General features: G+C 44.2%; 1 protein-coding gene across 1 annotated transcript in view; it reads left to right on the top strand.

Moving 5' to 3' along the window:
• Positions 1 to 25,474, top strand: part of BNIP3L (BCL2 interacting protein 3 like) — a 648,530-nt gene that overhangs the window by 317,795 nt on the left and 305,261 nt on the right. Inside the window, exon 4 of the mRNA XM_044083137.1 lies at positions 17,368 to 17,471. Within this exon, the coding sequence (XP_043939072.1) occupies positions 17,368 to 17,471 (104 nt within the window). The remainder of the gene's footprint in view (positions 1 to 17,367; positions 17,472 to 25,474) is intronic.

Raw genomic sequence — 25,474 nt, 5'->3', positions numbered from 1 at the left:
GGCTGTCGGATCATGACCTTGAGAGGGTGGTTAGCAGACTCCTTAAGTCGCAGGTGCTGTCCCAAATGTTGCATAGCCCTTCTCATCAGACAGTGACTATCCCTACTTCCTCTTCAATTCCTCCTGTGACTCTTCCTCTGAGCTCGGAGCAGGAGATCGTAAGGGTCAGGACCGTCGGAACTGATACCACACCTTTCGGCTCCCTCGTCGGCTCCGATCTCTTCCTTGGTTCCATCCTTGGAGGGATCTGGGCACCGGGACTCCCTCGTCGTCTCCAAGGGGGCGAGTGGCTTTGGACCCTTGTCCAACCTAGTTCTCCCTCTCGGAGCCTCGGCGCAGGTGAGTTCGGCCCCGACTTCGGCCTTGGAGCCGTCCCTCTCGGTGCCGGGAGGGGTCCTTGCCTCTTCGGAGCAGGGACCCTCTTCCCTGCCTAATAGGGGCGCCTTTGAGGTCATGAGGAGTGTGCTGGTCCCTGTGCCTGCTCCACGGTGGCTCCTTTGGCTCCTCCCTCTATGGTGCCTGCTTCGGTCTCTACCCACCCTCCCGATCCCGAGCCTGGAGAACCGACGCTACAGGTAGCCCCATTGGGTGTATCCTCCTCTTCCGCGGCCTCCCCTGATCCTTCAGGGGAGCCTCCTCAGAAGAGAAAATGCAAGAGGAAGCATGTGAACTCCCCTGAGTCAGTCATGTCTGACACAACTTGGATGAGTCGGAAGGGTCCCCAAGGTTCCCCTCTGAGGATGTCTCCTTTTCTGACATCCTGGAGATCCTTAAGCAGAGCGGGAACTGGTCTGCCCTCAATCCTTCCGAGGACGAGTCGGTTTACCTAGATGCGTTTGGTTCTCGCCCTTCCACCTCCTGGGTGTCTCCGCCTTTCGACCCTCTCATGGATGTGGTGGCTCGAAAGGCGTGGACAGCCCCTGACACTATGGAACCAACCCCCCAGAGGCCAAAAAAATTTATTACAGCCTCTTCCGACAAGCAGTTTCTGACAAAGGGAGTCCCCGTTGATGCCATGGTGGTGGCGGCGGCCACTAAGAGGGAGTTGGCTGACCCTTCAGTACCTGTCCACCCTCCTAATAAAGAATCTAGGACTATGGTTAGGTATGGTAAGCAGATGTTTTCTTCAGCGACTTTTTCCATGCGGTCGCTGAATTATTTGTGTCATTTCACCCGCCTTCAAAGAGACCTGCTCAGAGAACTGGGTGACACCTTACAGGATCCATCAGCTGCAGGGTCTCAGGACAAGATCAACTCCCAGCTGGCAACCCTGAACTCTATCATTAACTCCTCCATGCGGCTTATTTCCTATGCAGCCGATGGGGCGAGTAGGGCCGCAGGCAGCCATAGGTCCCATTCCTCTGTCTTCCAGGCTGTCGGATCATGACCTCGAGAGGGTGGTTAGCAGACTCCTTAATTCGCAGGCACTGTCCCAAATGTTGCATAGCCCTTCTCATCAGACAGTGACTATCCCTACTTCCTCTTCAATTCCTCCTCTGACTTTTCCTCTGAGCTCGGAGCCGGAGATCGTAGGGGTCGGGACCATCGGAACTGATACCACACCTTCCGGCTCCCTCGTCGGCTCCGATCTCTTCCTTGGTTCCATCCTTGGAGGGATCTGGGCACCGGGACTCCCTCATCGTCTCCAAGGGGGCGAGTGGCATCGGACCCTTGTCCAACCCAGTTCTCCCTCTCGGAGCCTCGGCGCAGGTGAGTTTGGCCCCGACTTCGGCCTCGGAGCCGTCCCTCTCGGTGCCGGGAGGGGTCCTTGCTCCGAGGTCTCCCTTGTTATCGGAGCGGAGCCATAGGTCCCATTCCTCTGTCTTCCAGGCTGTCGGATCATGACCTCGAGAGGGTGGTTAGCAGACTCCTTAAGTCGCAGGCGCTGTCCCAAATGTTGCATAGCCCTTCTCATCAGACAGTGACTATCCCTACTTCCTCTTCAATTCCTCCTCTGACTCTTCCTCTGAGCTCGGAGCCGGAGATCGTAGGGGTCGGGACCGTCGGAACTGATATCACCCCCTTAAGAAGACATGCCTGGATGCGGCTTTGTAACTTCGCTGACCCCTTCAAGGCGTCCTTCACTAACACCCCCTTTGATGGTTCGGCTTTGTTTGGACCTCAGGTGAAGGATACTTTGACCAGGTGCGAACAAGAAGGCAAGACTCTCTCTACCGTGGGAGTCCATTTTTCCACCCCTTCTAGGCCATACCCTAAAGGTCAGAAGAGTGGGAAAATGTGGTTCCGTAAACCACAGGGAGTCGCGCCTGACGCACAAGGTGAGTTTCCCTCCAGAGGCAGGGGAGAGAACAATAACAGACGCCGCCTGAGAGGCAGAGGGGGGTCCGCAAAATCAGGGTACCAGGGAATCTTTCTCTGAGAAACCCTTTCAGCATCCCTGAGGAGCTGCCCGACTGCCCACCTTCGGAGGCAGTCGGGGAAGGTTATCACTGTACCCAGAAGCCTGGCATTCCCTAACGCAAGACAAATGGGTACGGTCTATCAAATCCGAGGGTTACAAAATTCCTTTTATCCACACCCCTGTACAGCCAAAACGGCCCCTTCCAGACATTCCACCCCATCTAAGGCAACAAGCAGTATTAGAAATTTCAAAACTGCTAAGAAAAAGAGCCATCCAGCCAGTCCCAGCAGACCAGTTAGGATCCGGAATCTACTCCAAGTTCTTTTTAGTACCAGAAAAGACAGGGTACTGGAGACCTATTCTGGATCTCAGCAGGCTTAACAAGTCTGTTCAAAGAACAAAATTCCGGATGGTCACGCTACAGTCCATTCTACCCTTTTTGGGTTAGGACATTTGGATGTGCTCAGTAGATCTTCAGGACGCGTACTACCACATCAAGATGCACAGGCGCTCCAGGAGGTTTCTCCGCTTCCGGCTGGGAGCCAGTCACTACCAGTTCAGAGTCCTGCCCTTTGGTCTCACCACAGCCCCCCGGGTGTTCACCAAATGCATGGCAGTGGTTACGGCTCACCTGAGACGGCGAGGATTCCAGGTGTTTTCCATATTTAGATGACTGGCTCCTTACCGCCACCACCAGGCGTCAGCTACTCCAATCCAGAGATTATACCATACAAACTTGCAGCGAACTAGGTATCTCTATAAATTTAGAAATGTCTGCCTTGTCAGTCTATTACTTTCATAAGCGCCACATTAAACACAGTCGAGCAGTCAGCAAAACTACCCACACAAAGAGTATCAGACATTCGCGGACATGTTCAGGTCCTTATTCAGTGCCACAAAATCCAGGCCAGATTTGTGCTAAAAAACGTAGGTCTCATGGCAGCAACTATCACGTTACTCCCACTAGCTCGCTTCCATATGTGGATCCTTCAGTGGATGCTGTTTTCCCAGTGGTCCTTTCAACATCTTTCAATGTCACACAACATTTTAATCACCCAATCATGCAAAAGACACCTTTCTTGGTGGATGGTCTCCCCTCAGGTGCTTCAGGGCAGACCCTTTGTTCTTCCTCCTCCGGTTGCTACGGTGACAACGGATGCCTCCCTGATCGGGTGGGGGGGCATTTTCAGGGCAGGACAGTCCAGGGCACATGGCAACCATTAGAATGTCACCTGCATATAAATGTCTTGGAGATGAGAGCAGTACTTTTAGCGTTGCAAGCCCTTCAAGACTCTCTACCCACTGGGACTATTGCAATTCAGACAGGCAATATGTCTGTAGTGTGGTACATCAACAAGCAGGGCGGAACCAAGTCCTATCCCTTATGTCGAGAAGCACTCAGACTTTGGCAGTGGACAATCTCTTCTCAACGGTTTCTGATAGCAACTCATATCACCGGGAAGTCCAATGTCATACCGGGCAGGCTGAGCAGAGCCATTCTCATGCCCCACGAGTGGTCTCTCAATCAGACAGTAGTGGAAAAAATCTTCCGAAGGTGGGGTCGACCTTGCTGCGACCTTTTCTCAACCCCTCAAAACAGCAAGTGCCATGACTTCTTCACTCTCTTCCCTCTTCCTGGCCACCCTTCCAGAGATGCTCTAGTCAACGATTGGCCCCGGGGTCTTCTGTACGCATTCCCTCCCCTTTCCCTTAATCACCCAATTGATTCAGAAAGCAACCGCATTGAGATCCAGAATGATCCTCATTGCCCCTTACTGGCCTTGACAAATCTGGTTTCCGTTCCTGCATAGTCCCCTGTTGGAGCAGCCCTGGCATCTGGACCCAGTGCCAGATCTTTTGACCCATCAGTCAGACGAGCTGCACCAGTCCCTTCAGTCTCTCAACTTCACATGGTTGCTCCACTTCCAACCCTATCCAGGCTTCCCTTTATTTCTCATTCAGTGCGTGACATCATCTTTGCTTCCCATAAATCTACTACCAGGAAGACCTATGCTAGCAAATGGAAACGTTTTTCTTTCTGGGCAGAGGCTAGAAATGTAGACCCTTTCACAGCCCCTGTCCAAACAGTTCTTGACTTTTTGGTAGAGCTTTTTCAGATGGGTTCTTCCTCGGCCACCATCAGAGTACAATTGGCAGCTATTGCAAATTTCCATGTTGGTTTGTTAGAGACCAGCATCATGTCACACAAGCTTTGTAAAGCCTTTCTCAAAGGTACCTCCCCACCGTGGGATTTGAACTTGGTATTAACTTACTTCATTCTCCTGCCTTTTGAGCCTGCGGCTTCCTGTTCTTTGAAGTTGCTCTCATGGAAAGCCCTCTTCTCAGTGGCTATCACTTCAGCGAGAAGGGTCTCAGAACTTCAAGCCCTATGTATCCGCCCTCCTTATCTTGTTTTTCACAAGGACAGAGTGTCCCTCAGAACTAATCCTCCTTTTTACCCAAAATATATTCTGAGACGAATTTAAATCAGACCATCGATCTTCCAGTTTTCTTCCCAAATTATACCAACAGAGCGGAACAGAAACTGCATTGTTCACCGTCAGCTTTGTTTTTATCTGGACAGAACTAAGCAAGTAAGAAAGTCTGACCAACTCTTCCTATCGTATGCAGAAGGGAAACAAGGACTGCCAGTTTCCAAAGTAACTTTGTCCAGGTGGTTGGCATCTGTCATTACGTTGATCTACGAATTGAGACATAAAGAGCTCCCTACAAAACCTAGGGCTCATTCTACTAGAGCATTAGCTTCTTCAGCAGCTTTTCAGGCAAGATTGCCATTGGATTCCATTTGTGCGGCAGCCACATGGGTCGCTCCTCATACCTTTATTTCTCATTACAAGCTCGACATGGCCTCCAGAGGTCGAGCTGTTTTTGGTTCCACTGTGCTCAAAAGTCTGTTCCTATGAGCCACCCAGGGCTAAGGTGCTAGGGATGTAGTCCCATCCAGCAAGAATGAAGGCGAGATTGACAACTTAACATTAAGAAGTTATGTAGATACAATAACGTTCCATGTTAGTTGTCTTCTTCTCGCCTTCTTTCTTGCATCCCACCCTTCATCCCCCTAGCCTGGACAGACCGAGAATATCTTTTGAGACCCTGTTTTTTCTCACTCGGGTATGAACATACCTAGTTGCCTCCTCTTGGTAACTCTATAGATAGGTATATATATCTATACATATATTTTGATATATGTATATTTTTCTTCTTTAGTTGTGGGGACATTATGTCTATGGTGTTAGCTTCCAAACGAGATCTGGGTAGTTGGCGCCTAGCATTGTGGGATATAGGATAGCCTTGAGCCAGTAAAAATAGCTCTCGAGCTTTAGTAAAGGCCGAGTCAGAACCAAGGATCGGCTCTGAATCCATCCAGCAAGAAAGAAGGCGAGAAGAAGACAACTAACATGGAACGTTATGGTAGGTACATAACTTCTTATTGTCACCCCACCACCCTTTTTATTTAGATGGTCTAGTCTCAGGATGTTATAATCTGGTGGGATAAAGCGAAAAGCCACCAGCTGGAAATCCAACTAATAATTTATTGAAATAACAAACAATATTAAAAAAATCACCATATAGGAACAGTTCCTATATCGTGATTTTTTAATATTGTTTGTTATTTCAATAAATTATTCATTGGATTTCCAGCTGGTGGCTTTTCGCTTTGTTTTTCGTTTGAGTTTAGTTCGTTTTTTGAATATATAATCTGGTGGGATGGTATCATTGTCCTAAGTACTTGGTTTGAGTCACATTCCTTTGACATCCTATGTCTAACAGAAACCTAAGTCTAGTAGGGCATGTAGCTGAGTGATTTTATTGTTTATGCTACTTATATTAAGGTGGGCTATGACAAGAGAGTTGGAGGTAATAGCGGGGGGTTGAGACATGGAGGGATGGGAAAGATTGGGAATTAGGAACGGTAATGCTGAGACCTGGGTTTGGGTGAATGTCACCATGTAGAAGTGGGTTCTGTTAGGGATTCTGTGAAAGTTTCACGAGTTTACATAAAATAGGGTCAATATTTCTGGTTTGGAAATACTTAATATGGGTTAGTCTATGGAACTGTGGTAGAAGGTAGGACGATGAGGATGTTATGTTACTGTGGGTTTGTAAAGCTAAATGAGAGAAAGGGGTTGTTTGTTTTAAGGGGTGTTGAAATTTAGTAAGGCTTAGGAATTCATAGCATGAGAGGCAGTGGGATAGAAATAGAGCAGTAAGAACTATAGAGAAGAGGAGAAAGTGAAGGTATATTTGTAAGCCAGGGGTAGACATAGTAGAGGAATAGGATCAGTGAAACAATGAAGTTTTTTCAGAAGGACAGCTAAGGGTGGGTCAATATAAACAGAAAGATTAGGTAGTTGGGAGTGTGAGCAAATTGGGAGTTAAGTGGTAAGTGAGTAACGAGATAGGGTTAGCTATTGGCTTAAGTGGGATAGAGGTGTGGTTATAGAAGTATAAGGCAAGGTGCCCTGGGAGTGGGTGGGATTAGGGGGTAGGGTAGGGGAGTGGAGTGAGCCCACAGGGTGAATGGAGCGGGCAAGAGCAATAAGGCAAGCACAGCAGAAAAAAGTATCAGCTGTCTTTAAGGTATGGCTTACTAAAGAAGAATTGAGAGTGAAATCGGGGGGGGGGGGGTGTCTTGTCTAATAAATGTTAATTATTAATCTAGGTGAGAGTGAGATTTCCCCAAGAGTTTAGCAAGGGGAAGAGAATTACAGTTAGTCAGTAGAGAATAGGTGAAGGTCCTTTTGGATAAATAGTTAAAAGTTGAAGTTTTAACTTGCTAGAATGCAGAGGGGAAATAGCTACTAGGAGATGTAGGCAAGATTCTTATTCTAATGTAAAAGAAAATAGGTTGAGGGAAAAAAGGCTGGAGGAGGGTAGAGGCTAGGGGTCTGCGGTAGGCTGCCAAATCTCACACTGAAGGGTTAACAAGCAAATAAAGGCATTACGTCTATTAAAGATAATTATAGGTATTAACAACATATATGTACAATTACTTTAGAATATAGGCATTTTTGAAGCCTGGCAAGCAGTCAGCTTCTGGAGTGTCTTCAGGTTTAGCAGTAGAGTTTCCTTTTAGTTTTGTGGTGGGGGGAGCACCCAGAACACTTTAAGTGAGTCAACTCAAGCAGCCCAACTGCAGACCTAGCACCAGGGTGATGTGGACGCTGTGGTGTAGAGTTTAAAGAAGATGGAAGATGTCACTGTTAAAACCCAGTTCATCAGAGCCTTGGATGCTTTCAATTACTGCTCCAAAAATGTCTTCATGTTGGGCATTTGTGCCTTGGTCACTGGATGGCCTTCTATTCTCATGTTGCAGTGTTTTGTACTCTTGGGTTTCCTCCTCTTCCTGTCTGAATGTATGGCCAGTATTCAAAGTGATGTCTGCACGCACCAGATCTCAGAACTTCTCTGTCTCCAGTCGAACATCAGCTGATCTGCCATACCGGTCGTCTGATCACGAATATTAAGATAAATACCCCACTGGGGACGTTTGTTTTTGGGTCACTGCATGCTTCGTTGGTTTCGTGTCATCCAGGAAGGACAAGTGCCAGTGCGGCCATCAGCTTCCCCGTAAAGATGCCCATAAGCTGTGCATCTTTTGTCTAGGGCCTTCGCATGACTATAAGGCTTGCCCCATTTTCCAGGCCTTCATCCCAAAAACCCTGTATAGCAGATTGCATGCTTTGAACATATATCTGGAGAATCAGCACCTGAAGCACTTAGCGTTGTGTATGGAGGGGCTGCCCGGTCAGCCCATCAAGCCACCCAAGAAAAAGGCCAAAACTTCTAGGTCTGAAGTTGTAGATCTGCCTCCGCCACCTGACGTCCCTCCTGTGGGAAACATCAGCCTGGAGGAATGATCGATCACTGCCATTATGGGTATAGTGGGTAGCGATGTAGAAGCTGCAGAACCACGAGCAGAAGGCACGTCCTCTGAGGTCCTGCAGACGTCGGCTTCCAAAAGTGAGGGGGAACCTTGGCTTGCACCAGCCGCCTGGACACATCCCTCCCCTACCACTCTAAGTGACACCAGGCCTAACCTGAACCAGACGCTCGCTAGGCCTTCTCTCAAAAAGGAGAAGAGAAAATCATCCTTCTCTCCCGATAGAAAGCCAGCCTGATTGGCAAGCCTTTTCACAGAGTCTATTCAATAACTTCATGGCTTTAATTCCTGCTACTCCCTTACCCTCCCCAGTGGCTCCCCCTGTGATGAACCCTAGGCCCCAGGTGATAGACACCTCCAGGTGGAAATGGAGGAATCCTCTGAGTCTTCCATTTCTGTTTCCTAATTAACCTCCCCATTTGGCTGTGCCTCTCCAGAGGAAGAATCTGATGAAGCATATTCCCCAGCTGAGTTTCTCACCTTTGGGGAGACCATTGCTAAGATGAGGGAGCATTTCAAATGGGATTCCTCTGAGATGACAGAAGTTCAGAAAAAATACTATGAACTCCTTCAGATGGATTCCCCTGACTTTTCAGCTATACCCCCAGTACTGCCAGCTTTTCTTAATGCATTCAGTGCAGCATCTCTTAATCCAGACTGTCAGCCTTTTCCACCCTGCAGGCCTGACAGATTCTACAAAGTCCCTGAGGGAGCCAAATTCTAAGTGCCCTGCTGCTGAATCAGGCACTACCTCTGTTTCAGTAGACGAGGCTTCCAAACTCCTTCCCTCCTTCTTACTGAAAAAGATAGCAAGGCAGTGGAAAGCCTTGGGGAGAAGGGTTACATATCTTCCACCTTGGCATTCAGGGTAATAAATGATCAAACCCACAAGTCCGTGTTTACTCTTTTGGAAAAAGCCAACAAGCAGTTGTCTGACATTCTAGATTCTCCTGCCAAAGCTCAACTGTCTAGCCTTATTTCCCTAACCTCTTGGGTCAGTAGGCACTCCATTAAGTGCAGCTACGATGCTACAGTAGCTTCAGTAAGGTCAGCTGCATCAGCCTCTGTCCTTGGAAGATATTCCTGGCTAAGGTTGCAGCTCCTAGCAGATGACATCATAAAAACTCTTAGATGCACGCTTAGACAACTTAACTCTATTTGGGACTAAAAGTAGCAGATTTATTCAAAACTCTGCAACAAAAAGAGAAAGGGTTACAAGACCTTAAGCACTTGTTCATTTCTCCTATCTCCAAGTTCCATATGAATTACTCTTCAAAACTCAGTTTATAAGGAAGTATTCTGCTCTCACCCATCCTTCCAGGCCTAGGAAAGCTGCCAGAAAGCAAACTACTCCCTCCAGGCCTGCCCAGACTTCTGCTCAAAAACCTCAGTTTCAAGATAGGGCAGGTAGTCTGTGACTACCTGCCACTCTTGAAATCCCCCCCCCCCCAAACCATTCCCATGTCATTAGGACTCTCTCACGGTCTCCCTGTGTGGAAAAGCATCACTACAAACAAGCGAGTCCTAGCTATAATAGAAAAAGGCTATTTTATGACTTGGATCACCACTCTGTCTTGGAGAGGTATTCCTCAGTCCCACAAAGAGAAGCTACCTCTTTTTCAACCATTTCTGGACAGCCTCATTACACAGGGTAGTAGTCAGCTTGTCCGTCCAACAGAAAAGGGAAAAGGATTCTATTCCAGGCTCTTCATAGTCTCAAGGAAAGATGGGCCCTGGAGACCAACCCTAGATCTCTCCCACTAATCTCTTCCTGCAAATGCCCACCTTTTGGATGCTCACCTTGCAAACCCTTTCCCTCTGATCTTACCTCAGGGTTTCATGGCCACCCTTGACATCAAGGATGCCTACCTTCAAATCCCCATCAGCCCCAATTTCAGGAGATACCTGCAAGTCTCTGTGGCTTCCTTACATTATTAATTCTCGGCCTTGCCTTAGGTTTTTCTACAGCACTGAGGCTCTTCACCAAGTGCCTGCCACCAATGGTGGCCTTCTGCAGGACCCAAGGGATTCAGATTTTTCCTTACTTAGACGACCTGCTTATTCAGGTGGATTGCAAAGAATTCCTCCTACTCCATCTTCAGACATCTCTCTCCCTTCCACAGGCACTGGGATTCAAGATAAATTACTCCAAGCCCAACCTGACCTCCTCTCAAGACCTTTTCTTCTTGGGGTGCAGAATCTGGATGGATATCATGAAGGCCTTCCTACCTCCCCAAAAGGTGGAAAGCTTGAGACAGTACCTGCTCGATGTCTTTCAGGCGCAGAATTGACTGCCAGGCAGTACCTAAGGCTCCTGGGCCACATGGCATCAACCATTCTCATGTTACCATTGGCAAGACCTCACATGAGAAAGTTACAATGGTACCTAAGATTCATGTGGACTCTGCACTCTCATCCTGTGGAATTCAAGATCCCCTTCTTACCTTGCCTCAAGAAAGAGATTCAATAGTGCTGAATGCGGTGAGCTACAACCCAGGCATACCAACTCTAGTCCCCTGGCCAGTGCAGGAAATGTACATGGATGCCTCAGACCTGGGGTGGGGAGCAACGATGGGCTCCTTAAGAGGTCCAGGGTACTTGGCCAGTCTCCTCAAAACAGGAGCATATCAATGTCAGAGAGATGAGAGCAATACTTTTGGCCCAGAAGGTTTTTCAGCCTACACTGAAACAAGGCCCATTGAAACTGTTCACAGACAACACCACAGTTCTGTGGTATGTCAACAAGCAGAGGGGAACAAAATCGTATTTGCAATGCAGACTAGCTCCTCTAGTGTGGGAGCTGGCCGTAAAGCAGGGAGTCCCACTTCAAGCAGTGTACATCCCTTCAGAACATAATTCTCAGGCAGACACCTGAAGCAGGTCCATGTCACAGTCCCACAAATGGATGCTCCACAAGGATGTGTTCTTGGACATAGTCCATAAATGAGGTACATCTCAAATAGATCTGTTTGCCTCCCCCTTGAACAGACAACGTCCATCCTTTTGCACCAGGCTGCCCACTATCTAATGAGGGCAATGGATGCCTTTTCAATGTCCTGGAAGGGGATGTTTCTGTATGCATCCCCCATTCCCACTTCTGCAGAAAGTCCCTACTGAACATTCAGCAGCCAGACCAAAAACCTTGTTGGTGACCCCCCCTTTTGGCCAAGACAGCACTGGTTCCCCCTCCTTCTGCATTTAGCCAAGGGCACTTGCCACAAATTACCCCACAGAGTGGATCTTCTCACACAGGGCAAGGGAATCTCTAAATCCATCCACACTAGCAATATCTGCATCTCACCCTGTGGGTGATAAAATTCTGATCCCTTACAGACACTTATACAATGAGGATATGTTCACGGTCCTGCAGGAGGTCAGGAAACCTAATACTAGGAGATCTTGTATATCTAAATGGAAAAGATTCTCCATATGGTGTCTTCAGAGATGGTTGGACCCGTTTAAGGGTGATGTCCCTTTGGTACTATCCTACCTGTGTATGAACTTCTGCAGACAGGGTTAGCGTACTCCATCAAGGTTCACCTGACTGCCATTTCGGCTTGTCTGCCTCTGAAACCCTCTGGCTTCCAGATTGTGTACAAAGTTGTTCCTAAAGGGAGTGCTGCACCTCGGGGTCCCCCAGGAAACCTATCCCTCTTCCTTGGGACCTGGAGTATATCATGGAGAAGCTCACTGTACCCCTTTTTGAAATGGCCTCCAAGTCTTCTCTGAAACTCTGCACATGGAAAGCTGTACTAGTGGCTTTGACATCGGCTAGAAGAGTGTCTGAGTTACAAGCTCTCTTGGCATTCCCCCTTTCCTAGTCTTCCACAAAGACAGGGTAACCCTTAGGACCGATCCTTCATTCATGCCAAAGGTAGTCAATGAGCTTTCCTTAAACCAAGCTATTCACCTCCCCACCTTGTTTGCCCATCTTCAGAGTGACAGAGAGTCTTACTTTCCCTTGATGTGCACAGACAGCTTAGGTTCTACTTAGACAAGACTAAGTCTGTCAGAAAATCCAACTGGTTGTTTGTCTTCTTCACCCCAGGGCCCTGGGGAAAGCTGTAACAAAACAGACAATTTCAAGCTGGATTTCAAAGGCAGTTACCTTCTTCTACGTGCACCATGGGAAATTGTTGGGGTCCAAGGTTAAAGCACACTCTAGCCATGTCAGATGTCCCACACACCTAGCAATGACTGCAAACTTTTGAGTACTGACCAGACGTTCGGGTAGCAAGAAGAGGAAACCCAAGAGTACAGAATTCTGCAACATGGAAGAGAAAGACATCTATGGTTGTGGTAAGATTTTACGCAACTATTCTTTATCAATTCACACTTAGCCAAACATGATTCACACCATGATTCCTGGGATTTGGCCTTCTTTGGCATTTGGATGCTTCAGAACTAGGTTATTTGAGCCCTTGCATTTTTGCCTTTTGGCCTTTGTCTGGATGTGTTTTTTTCAGGGAGGTTTAAATTTTAACTGCTTGTGATTCCATGTAGCCATGTGAGTATTATACATTTCGATTACACTTAAAAATACACTTGAAGTGGAATTCAGACTCCGTTTTTACAAGGGGAGGGGCAAAGCCTTCCCTACCCATGCTGTCTACATCCTTGTTACCTAATATAGTTTGCTTCATGGTCACTGCATCTTAGGGAAATGGGAAGTCCCCCCTACAGCAGTTTGATTCTAAAATGGTACAGTTTAACACTTGGGTATATTAGTACCAGTGATATTCCCATCTACTGTATGCTTCACAGAATGCCTCTGAAATCAGATTTAATGTGTGTGTGTGTACTTACCATGCCAGGTTGTCTGTGAAGAAGCCTTTTGCAATGGGTGTTAGCATTCCTTTGTTTGTTACTCCTTTATTTGTCTGGTCTCGTGTTCAGCTTTTGTGAATGGACTTCCTTGTGCTTCTTCAGTGCATGATGATTAAATTGCAGAATGCAGGGGATTGAAATTGGCTCATAGTGTCCTGACTTCCAGGCAACCTCACATCACTAAAAGTCATAGTGTTGACTCATAAAAGTCATAGCAGGGGGTCTAAAACAGAATCACTAGGATCCCATATAGGTAGCGATAATTAATATCTGTCTGAGTTTTATCCATTGTTTAGCAATGTATGCATCTTTAAACAGGCCTAATATTATGAAGAAAACGAATTAACCTAGGAAGAGCAGGGCTAGGCTTGAAGGCCAAAATCATAGCACCACTATGCCTAAATCATAGCAATTGATAGGTCCCATACTTGGAAGCATACCTATCGAAATGTTGTGAATTTTACCCAGGTGGGGTTGTCTGAAAAGGAAACCCTAGCAGCTATCCACTGCAGAAGCTCCAATCTCATCTGCTTGATTATAGAAGGAGATACTCTGTCTAGTCGGTCTTACATTTCAGCTAACATGATGAGTACTCTGGAATTTTGACGACAGCAACAAAAATAGTGCAGAACCTGAAGAAGAAGCCATATGAAGACAGAATAAATTAAACAATTGAATAGTGTGAAGGCAGGAGAGGGAGGATAGATAAGAAACATTTTCCTTTATCTCAAGAGAAACACTGTCACAGAGCCTCAGAGGTAGAAACTTTCAGAAAAGTGGTCTGAGAAAAGGGAACAAACTTTGAAGAACGACAGTGAGACAACATGATGCCAGAGATTATGTTGGGCAAGTCTTGCACAGGCTAACACTTGATGGTAAAAAAAAAGTTTCCAAGAGTAAAGTGACTAAAATGCCTTTCTTGCTTCTGCAAATGTTTAAACCCTAGAGTGCACCACTACATAAGCTGAAGAAGCATCAAATCTCATTATTCAGCTATTTTGGCTGCAGCAGTGCTGTCTCAAGCAGTAGTGTTCTCCGCTTGTGTTATATTCTGTGTGGAGTTTGTGTCATTCCAGTGTCTTAATGTTGTTTACCTGGTACCTTGATTTCCTTCCACATCACAAAGGTATGCCACAAGTGAACTTTTGATCTTCCAAATTGTCTGTGTGTGTGTGTGTGTGTGTGTGTGTGTGTGTGTGTGTGTGTCTCTAGAGGCTTGGACATTACTTTACATTGGTAAATAGATTTATTTTATTTTAATAAAATGAACTGAAAATGCTTGTCAGCCAGTATAAATGCAGCTTCGAGAAACAACACATCACACTGAGGCAAACCAGAGTTTGGCTTTATTCTTTAGCACAAGAACAAAAGACAGTTGCATACTCAAGCCAGTATTTGCCAGTTCATTTGTCTATTGTAGCAAAGTGGTAAACAGTACCTTATTTAATAGATAATTCACAAGGGAAGTTAGGGGCTCATATTCTTCTCTGTCTTTGCTCATGTACTGTGGTAAATCCTATATGGTAATAAGCAGCTTTTCATGGCCACAGGTTGTCAGATTTTTGCCTGATTGCAGCTTCTTTCCTAATTCCCCTTCCTTTCAAGTGTGTGATTTGAGACTAGTCTGTTTGGAGTTTTTTAATACTCTGCCAAACCATGGCTTACCAACCTGCACCTCCCCCAAGTTGACCAACGATGCAAGAGAAACTAGGCAACCCAGGTGTCAACCACTGCTGTTTGTAGTGGTTTGATTTGTAAGGTTTCAGCTCTAACCTGTTCCGTCTAACCTCTTTTCTAGGTTGGGTGTGCGACGAGGCATGATACAGGAAAATTAGAATATTCGCATCAGGCCTTGGCCAGCATGCTGTCCTCAGCCCTTTAATCTCTATAAGTCCTGGTCTCCTGTAAGGTAGTAAGATACCCACCTAACACCAGTGTGATCCATTCAGTCCAGGACAGATACTTACAACCCGCCCCCCCCCACCTGTGCCATCAAACACCCAAGCTCTTAATCAAACTCTGGTCACCTGGCTTGTAGTTAGGCCTTTGGCACTCCGCCACCAGCAATATTAACTTTTCAGACTGTTTACAGTACTCACACTCGGAGGGGAATTCTGTCTCCCTTCAGAACACACTTATTTTACCATATAGACATTTCTCCTTTGCAGGAAAACAGCTCTTGTCCCTTTTAAGGTTTCAGGGACCCCTTCCAGATGGCGTTTGTCCTTCAAATGTAGCTCTCTGTAGAGTCCTCTCTGAAGTCTTCTGTCACCCCTAGGTCAGGGATCTGATTTCATCAAGAGATATTGACCACAATGTACATGCTAGAGGAATCTAGTTCTTAGTTCTAATGGAAAGTTGCCTCCAAGTCCCACAAGAAGTATTGATCATGTAGTACACTTAGAATGAACTGCTTCTTATTAGTTGTAATGGAGAGTTTGCCTCTCTCCACTGTGTCTGCCTGTTCTTTCTTTCCTTTCCATGATATGCCATTTAGTAAAGGCAGCTCTAGCAGACTGTGTCTATATGTGTATATGTTTTATATATATATATATATATATATATATATATATATATATATATATATATATATATATATATATATGTATATATATATATATGTGTGTGTGTGTGGTGTAAATTGATGGATTTACTTACCATTATTGAACGACACTAATATAGATGAGAATAATGCCGAAATAAATGGTTGACATGATGTGCATCGGCACACCACGAAGTGTGCTCCAAACATCAGTCTGGGAGCATGCAAAAACCTTAAAACAAAATTAAACATCATTTTTTGTTGGGGGCTGCACAGCCCACATTCCAAGCTAATTATATAGTTCATCTCCAGGATTGCACAGTTCTAGGGGAAAGGGCAAATTCTGCAAACCTGAGAATCATCCAGTCTACTACTTTTGTTGACAGGTGCCAGTCATAGATGTCGACAAAAGTACAGCTTTACTTACACACGCACACGTGTGTATATATATATATATATATATATATATATATATATGTGTGTGTGTGTGTGTGTGTATGTATGTGTGTGTGTGTGTGTGTGTGTGTATGTGTATATATATATATATATATATATATATATATATATATATATGTATGTGTGTGTGTGTGTGTATATATATATATATATATATATATATATATATATATATATATATATATATATATATATATATATATATATATATAAAATATTAATCTACTTCTCATGACTGAAAACTCAAAATACTGAAAATAAATATAGATGTATATATATGTGCGTAAACCTCACTAGGTCGACCTACCACAATGTTGACAGCAAGGAAGTCAACTGCTAAAGGTCAGCATATGCAAAAGTTTGACAGTAGTGCTCGATCGGCAGTCCCTAAGTGAGGGAATATTCCCTTTCCCAAGGATTGTTATCTTAGAAGTCAGTATGTTTATAATTAGCAGGGGGTTTGAAGGTGCAAGGTTCTTGCCCACCCAACACAAATTTTTTGTTGGTTTGCATGCATTGAGGATTTTACATGTCCATGCATAGTTTATTGTCAGTATTTCTGATGTTGACATTTTGAGGTTGACTTTCTTGCTGTCGACTTTGTGATGTGTTCACCTATTGAGGTAGACCCATGTGTATATGTAGAAAGAGTTAGATATAGCCATACATAGATTTTTTTTATATAGATATAGATGTAGATAGATCAATATAGCTAGATATTTACAGGTAAAGATGCATAAAATATTTTCTTTAGTGCTCATATATAGCCTCTCCTTGAAGTCATGATTTCTTCATGAAAATAATTTAATGTGGAGGTAAAATCCTAGCAGTCCACGTTTCTTCTTTATTACTAATAAATATTCTTTCATATCCTATCTGCTTACTTTTTTGCATTAACCATAATTTCAGCCTGCGTCACTGAAGGTCACTTTAACTGTAAGTGACGAGGAACGTAGCCATGTAAATTCACTGCATGTTACCTAGGTAGAAATCCAGCTGAAAGGATGAGCTTGAATTGGATCAGTAGATAGCATCCATCATACAAGCCACTGGCCTTCTTTTGTCAGCATTTTCAGTTGGTTGTTTCATACTGAACACATTTTAATTGATATGTCTTTTTCATTTTTATAAAGTGACATACTTGGTTCTATCACCAATAGTACCTTCAAAGATTCAAGATTACATTATTGTCTCTGTAACAATAAATATTTTATTATATGGTATTAGTTTCAGAATGTTAATTGCAACCTATTTGCTTTTTTTTTTTTTTGCAAGTCTGAAGAGGATATTTTGGAACGAGACAGGGACTTTGAAAGCTTGAAGAAGAGTGCTGAGTGGGTTTCAGATTGGTCAAGTAGACCTGAAAACATTCCACCAAAGTAAGTGCCATCTTTTTTAAACTTCCACTTCTAGTCATAGTGATTTCTTAGAAGTCAGCAGTAAATAATATTATTGAAGCCCAGCACTGAGAGAAGTTTGAATATGCAGCTTTACTACTGTTGTAAAATTTGTTTTACAAGAAATTCTATAATTTTTCTAGTTTTTATTATCATGCATGTCCTGTTTTGTTTTAGTGTGTTATGGTATTAAGTTTTGCAGCAGCTGGTGACTCCTTCATAATGCTTATTACGATTTTTTTTTAAATTGTCAACTTAAATTACACCATGCCTAAGTTTCAGAAACATTACCATCAGTGGCAAGCATTTTTTGATCCGGAGACAGCACTTACCACATTGTTTTTAAACAATGTAGTGTAGTACCATGATGGGCTATGTTTCTGGCTGATGTAAATGAGGCATTCCAGGGGAGCAGCATATGATAATGAGTAATGTGCTGTCTCCCGAAAATAACTGCTCCAAGTGATTTATGCAGCCAAGTGATTCGTAGAACTGTTCAGCTGTGTAAATAACCACCATTAGCTGTGTAAATTAACATGGCCAAAGGTTCGCATTCAGTCATAATTTTCAAAGGGAGAGATTTCAGTAGAGTTAAGTGCTATGGAGTTCAGAAGACGGGTAAAGGTGGTGGGGGTGTGTATGTGTTTGAGTTTTTGCAAAGGTATATTAGTGTTAAGTGAGTGTGTGTGTGCCCCCCCCCCCTCTCTCTGCCTGGATGGTCACACTGTGTATGTGTGGAGGAGGTTATTTAGGGGATAGGTATTGTTTTTTTTTGTTTCCCCTAAAGAAGAAACATCTTTATTAAATTATCATGTATGACATAGGCCATGTTACATGTGTATAAATGGCAATTAACTATAGAGACACAATCTCAGTTGCAAACATTATACATTCCAAACCATGCGACAGAGCTGTAGCTGCAAACATTATAAATCACTTTTAACATATCCAGTCATTGTTAGTCAACCATTAGATAGCTCATTCAGATCCTATCTTTTTTTTTAAATCTCGTTCCTCCTCTGCATGCATTGATCCCACAGTTCCCTTTTTTTTTCCTATGTAATTTGCTCCTATCCTTTTCTAATGATCCCATTTCCATTTGTTTTAACTCTGATACTATCTTCACTACATCTAGTAAAGTTGGTTTACATTTTGATTATTTTCTAGTAATTGCTTTTTTGGCAGCCATCATAATTAAACTCAGCAAGGCCTTACTATGTCTAGGCAATTCCGAGTTTGTATCATCGCTCTAAACAATCAGTAGATATGTGTGTTTGAGTGTATATATGAGGATGTGAGGGCTTCCATACTTCTTAATTCCTCCAAGACTAATCGACACTAGCCATGATATGGGGGTGGGGATGGGGCACTAGACAGCAGGGATGCATTTGCAGTATCACTCTAAATTCCGTTAAAAATTAGTAGAACAGCAGATTTTGCAGCAAGGTTCTACAAATTAGTGAGAATAACTGTGAAACTGTAATGTCTGGCTTTATTGACTGACTGCAGTTGTTATTGATAATGACATGGTGATTGTAAGACACAAAATTGTGGCTATTTTGTTCAGTCATGGGCAGTGGAAGAGTGTAGGGATGTGTCCATGTGTGGATGAATGTGTGCATGTGTTTGGGGAGTGAACTGGAGGGGTGCTAGTGCCAACATGATGCATGGGCTGCTGATGGTGATTACCACAGCAAAGTGCTTGTTGTGATTATCACCAAGTGATTCAGAGACATGCAGATCAGCTGATAAGGCATTCTTTCCTCATGGTATGTAATGTGTCTCTAAATTGCTGTTTTTTTGCGATTGCTTTAAAGGACCCTTTTTACTTCAACCTTACTGCTCCTGATTGGTCTGTTTCTGATTCTTGCTCCATAGGCTTTTATGGCATCTAAAACTACCTTGTATCTGTCTTAGAGTTTGGGAATATTGGCATCTTCCTTGGGGTTGTCTACTGCACTAGAACCATACTTTAAAACTATCACTAACTGCAAGTTTCTATTCACACATCATATTTTCATCAGTTCTGCTGCCTTATTTTAGGCCCAGTTTTACCGAGGTTTGCTTAATGATACTCCACATAGTTGTAAGTTCTTTCTTGCAGAAGTACAGAGATGAGAAGTTTCTTCGGTAACAGTGATCCTGCTTTGTTGTTTTTCCTAATTTTCATTGTATTATTTAATAGGGGCAAAGGTCCACTTCTACCTGTTCTTTCTCCTTGCCATTACTAGGGCAGTCCTTTCACAAGTGTTGTTGCACACTTCAGGATCCCAAACTGCTGTTTGTTCTGTGTATGTCCAGAGATGAACACTGTGTGACTGCATGTTCTTTATTGCAGGTAATAGAATTTGTAGGGGGTGAAACTGAATATAATTTGGGCAAAGACTTTTCTTCTAGCATCATTTGTGATGTGTCCCTTTCTTTTGAGGTGCCTGGACATCCTACTAAACAAGTGCCACTGTACTGAAATATTTGAGAAGTGTATGAGCTTGTATTGCAGGGGATGAAGGGTCCTCACAGTTATGTAATTCCTGCACACACACCCCTCCCTACACACACACACACACACACACACACACACACACACACACACACACACACACACACACACACACACACACACACCAGATTTCTAATAGCCATGCTAGTGAAAATATCTGGGCTGCTCAACTGTGTGACAGTTTTTTTTTTTTTTTTAATTTGTTTATTTTTTTAATGTCATTTTATTGTTCCTTCAGTTTTTGAAGTTAAAATCCAAAAACAAAAGAAACTGATCTCAACACCAAAACTATGTCTCCACTTTTAATAAGAATACAGCAAAGCTTTTGGGAATAACCCTTCATCAGTGCATATAGTCACAAATTTGAAACTAGAATTAAATATATCGCACATGACCCCAACAACCAATAAAAAGATTTCCTTATTACCATGGAGAACAGTTAAAAAGACAAAGCCATACTTGTAAAATTATACATATAAAATTGTAAAGATGACATCATGCATATAAAATTAAAACAACCTCAATTTATTCCTAAATAAAATAGAAATGTATTAATTTCAGTTTAATTTGTCAGCTTTTTAAAATAGGTTTCAAACTTATGGATGTATTTAACCCAGGCTGTCTGTCGGCTTGCAGCCTTAAAATCCATCTGTACACTATTAGCATTTAAAATATCACTCCCTCTTACTTTCTGGAAGATCCTTTCTATCACCCTAAGTCTAAAATTATACCCAGAACCATTCTCTTTAACATGTTTAGCTAGAGAATTACTCATCACACATCTTCTAATGTCCGTTAAATTATCTTTAAACCTCCTATTACACTTGCCCACATTTTACAAGCAATGCATACAGCCAAATAGAATAAATGCTCAGTGTTGCATGTAGTAAAGCATTTAAATTCAAAAGACATCTTGGTTCTAGGATATTCAAAGACAGAAGCCGATTGTATATACTTAAAAAAAATACAGTTGTAACACAATTAAGTGTTTTTCCTTCTGGTTGCCGCAGACTCAAAATTATTTACATTCATTTCTGTAGAACATATATCCTTTGTTTTAAATTTTGACATTTTTTTATAAGCAAAAGTTGGGAGTCTTGGCAATAAATGTATTCAGCTCTGGCACAGCCATCAATCTACTCCAATTGTTTATATTAATAACCTAATTCATATTAACACTATATCGTGTAATGTGTCTGACACTAGCATTCACTTCATTTTGTGTATGACTTGGAGCAAAATAGGGTCTAGCTTTTATCTTCCCTTTCTGTGTTAACATAAGTCAACATCTCATTCAGAAGAGCCTTATCATATTCCCTTGCTTCAAACTCGTGTCTAAGTACACTCATTTGCTCATTACATAACAGTACATTTGGGGTAAGTCTGCTAACCGTAAGGAATTGACGTTTCACTATGCCCCTAAACACATGTTTAGGGTGCATACTTTGGCGAAGGAGGTACCTGTTTGCTTGAACTTCCTTCCTAAAAGTGCTAGTAGACATTTTATCATTCTGTTTCTTAATAACAAAATCCCCCCCAAAAAACTGATCTCCATTCGAGAGAATTTCATCTTGAACTTCAGAAAATCTGTTGTAGTCTCTAAAAAGCAGCTCTCTGCTTTGGGTGCCAATTATCTGCTGTTTTTCAATGAGATTCCCCAAAATGAGAGATCATGGCTGGAGAAGGTTAAAGTAGTGATCCTTTTAGAGAACAGAGTTGGTGTGTGGAGGAGTCAAAAATCTTTCTCTACTCTTATGTTCTTTGTCAGGATTACAGCTAGGGGCTCCTGCAAGAGGGCTATCAAGGGCCTCAGTATAAGGCTGAAGATTAGAATAGTTTGGTCAGACTGTCACCTGTGCCACCTGCCCGAATGGCCACTGTCATCCCATGCATGGGAGAATAGTGCCATCACCTTTATAGTGATATAAGGCATAACAATCTTGACCCCTACACTGACGGGAGGATGGAGTTAACAAGTGGTCAACACCTATATACTCTAAGTAAAGCTGATCTTAACTGTACATATAACCTGCCAGTATGTGCTATCCATAGATATTAGAAAATGCTCTTATCTCTACAGTCCCTGAAGATATTGAAGTGAATTGGCAGCTCCAAAAGAGGAGACTGAAGTGTGTAAGAGAGCTCCCAGGCGAGTTACTTTATTTAGAATGTATAGCTTTTAATATTAATAGCGATGTAATTTATTTTCAAAAAGTATACCTTTCATATTTCACTGCCAGTTCTGTGATAATTGTCATAGGCCAAAGGTAGCAGTATGAGTTTTGCATGTTATCAGTTTGTGTTTGTGCATGCACCCTGTCATATACTTGGACAAGTGGGTCAGGATGTTAAGGCTGTGCTCCAACATTGTGTTGCTGCCTGTGGGTTCAAGCCCCCCACCTCTGTTCCTGTTTTCATAATTTTTCAGTTGAATTATCTGTCTGATTGTATTAATTACAGCATTAGACGTAGGAAATGTGTATGAGTGATCTTTTGGGATATGAGGACTTCTGTGTCAATATACTTGTTTCCTTCATTTATAACCTGTGAGTGAGGTTTCAGACATCTGATTGCTTATTTTTGGACTACATACCCCATTACTTTGTCCATGTAGTTTGTTGTGGTAATCTTTGCTGTTTTGGAATGCAAGTGTTGATGGCTGTGGGTTTGGGTCTATGCTAACAGCATTGTTTAACTTGGAAGGTGTGTATATTGGGTGTATCAGTTGTATGTTTGCATTGTATTTGTAAATGTTCATCACTCCTGCTGTCTCAGTGACATTTGGTTTTGGATCATCTGCTAAGGTAACCTAGGACTTCCAAGCTTTCAAAAGAGTCAACACTCCTCCCATTCTCTCTCTGTGACAGATGATTGGCTGAGCATATTCTGAGAGGGAGCCCTTCAGCTTCTCATAGGAAGTGTGTGTTCAGTCTTTCTGCCATCCAAAGAGGAAAGTCCGTTCACTCTTCACAGGTCCCAGTACTGATTTTTTCTGGTTTACTGCTCAGATAAGCTCCATTTGCAGGCCTCCTTCCTGTCATTTTATTATGAGATTGTTTAGTCTCTTTCTATTTTTATATTTATTAAAAGCTATGTATATTTAAATATTTTATCTGAAGTAGTTTACTTCATTTGGTCTTCAACCTGTGGGTTTCAGATCCACATCGGATCCAACACGGACACATTTTCCAGCTATGGATCTGAGCTCCAAGCCCCTCCCCTTACCCATAACCCCCCCTGTCTCCCTTCAGATCTCATTTGCTGCCAGCATTGGTACAAGTGTGGTTCCAAGCTCCAGTTTCGTGGGTCGCGTAAGCATGTGAGAACTTTTATATTTATATCCTATTTTCTACTTTATATCTTTCCTTTCCTCCCTGCGTCGGACAAAAAAAAAGAAAGCTTTCCTTTTCTTTTACTTTACCGTTCTCTATATAGTGTGTCTGTGTGTGTCTGTGTGTGTCTGTGTGTGTCTGTGTGTGTCTGTGTGTGTCTGTGTGTGTCTGTGTGTGTCTGTGTGTGTCTGTGTGTGTCTGTGTGTGTCTGTGTGTGTCTGTGTGTGTCTGTGTGTGTGTGTGTGTGTGTGTGTGTGTGTGTGTGTGTGTGTGTGTGTGTGTGTGTGTGTGTGTGTGTGTGTGTGTGTCTGTGTGTGTGTGTGTGTGTGTCTGTGTGTGTGTCTGTGTGTGTGTGTGTGTGTCTGTGTGTCTGTGTGTGTGTGTCTGGGCCTGGTACAGGGATGGTAGAAGCCCCTAAAGCAGGCTTCAGAAAGTGCACAGTGTGCTCATAAGCTCTTTCCAGTGGATGGCCACACTCTGTGCGTGGTATGCCTGGATGCAGACCAGCTCAAGTCCCCCTCAAGTCCCCCTGTCATATTTGCGCTGGGTTCATCCCCAGAGCACTTGAGGACAGGCGGGACAAGCTTATCCTTAAAGGTCTGCTTCCCTCTTTAGGGATGACGGTTCTTTCTTCCCCCATGGGGGGAGCAGCGGCTGCTACATTTTCTTCCTCTTCCCTGACCTCTGGGACTCGTACTCCTGCCAAGAGGTCCGGGGAATGGGACAAGTCCAGAAAAGCCCGGTCTCGCAAGCGGTCCCCCGACCACTTGTCCCAAAGTGAGGCCTCCTACTAGGCCTGGGACTCATCGGCTATGTTCACCTACATTTTCCCCCAAGCCCGAGGAAACCTGTAGCCGGTCTCCTGCTAAGCCCCCCCTCCCACCAGTTTCGGTGGCGTCATCCCGCTCCACCCAGAGCCTCAGTGAAGCAAAGATGGACAAGTTGATGTGGTGGTTTATCTGCACACATATCCAGATGGGGGTCTTGCTGGTGCCCTCTCCCTCTGGAGGGGGGCTCCTTGTAAACTTTTTTCGACCAAGAACTCCTCTGATCCAACCGCTCGTTTTGGAGCTTTTGTATCAGAAAACCCTCTGGGTCGACACCGGCTGTCGCCTTGAACTTGTTAGATCTGACCTCTCGGAACTGTAGCCTCGGGGTTGGATCCGAGGACATGTTCTCTGCTTCGAGCACTTTGGAGTGGAGCATCCCATTCGGCATCTCGGCTCCCGGAGGCTTTGCTCAGACTTCCCTGTCGGGTCAGGGGGGAACAGCCCCTGTCAGTACTTCCCAGGAGGTTCGTTCTCCCTCCGCATTTGATGTGGTGGAGAGGGTTCTCGCTGTCTCAAGACTTCCAACTATCTCATCTTCTGACTCCATCCAGACCCCCATGGCTCTAAGTGCAGTTCCGACCATCTTGCCGTCTCAGGGACAGCCTGTGGTTGCAATGCCCCAGGAAGTTCCGGCAACAGAACAGCAAGAGGTTTGTGAGTCCTCCCCAGAGAGTCCCCCTGAGGAGATGCCTCACAAATGAACGTGTAAGAGGAGGCACTTGGACTCTCCACCAGAGTCCCTCACTGAAGACACAGACTTGGAGGAAGGGGATGGTTCCCCACGGCCACCCCACCCCCCCAGGATGTCTCATTTGAAGACTACATGGAGCTCCTCTGCCGGGGGGGGGTGGTCTGCCCCAAAACCGACCTCATGAGTCTGTGTTCCTGGAGGCATTCGGCTCGGGCCCATCTACTAAGGCATGGAAGGAGCCGGACATCATACAGCCCATTCTCAAGCACTCCAACAAAGTTTTGAGCCCCCCATCAGATAGGACATATTGGAACAAGGGGTCCCCCGTAGATGCAATGATGGTGGCGGCCGCCACCAAGGAAGAGCTTGTGCAGGAGAGCTCCATGGTTCATCCCCCTGATCGAGAATCGAGGGCGAGGGACCATTTTGAGATGTGAATATATGCTTCAGCGACCTTCTCAGTGAGGGCGCTGAACTGTATGGCACACGTCATTCAACTTCAGAGAGATGTTGTGAAGAAGTCACGGAGTCGAACCCAGAGTCCGTGTTGGCGGAGGACAAGAAGATGTTCTCCACTCGAATGGCCACTCTCAAAGTGGTTGCCATAACGTCCATGCAACTGCTGTCTCATG

Source organism: Protopterus annectens, chromosome 9.part0 (assembly GCF_019279795.1).
Source record: "Protopterus annectens isolate FY-2018-M chromosome 9.part0, PAN1.0, whole genome shotgun sequence".
NCBI lineage: Eukaryota > Metazoa > Chordata > Ceratodontiformes > Protopteridae > Protopterus > Protopterus annectens.
The sequence above is the reverse complement of the archived record's forward strand: the minus strand, read 5'-3'. Positions and strand labels throughout refer to the sequence as shown.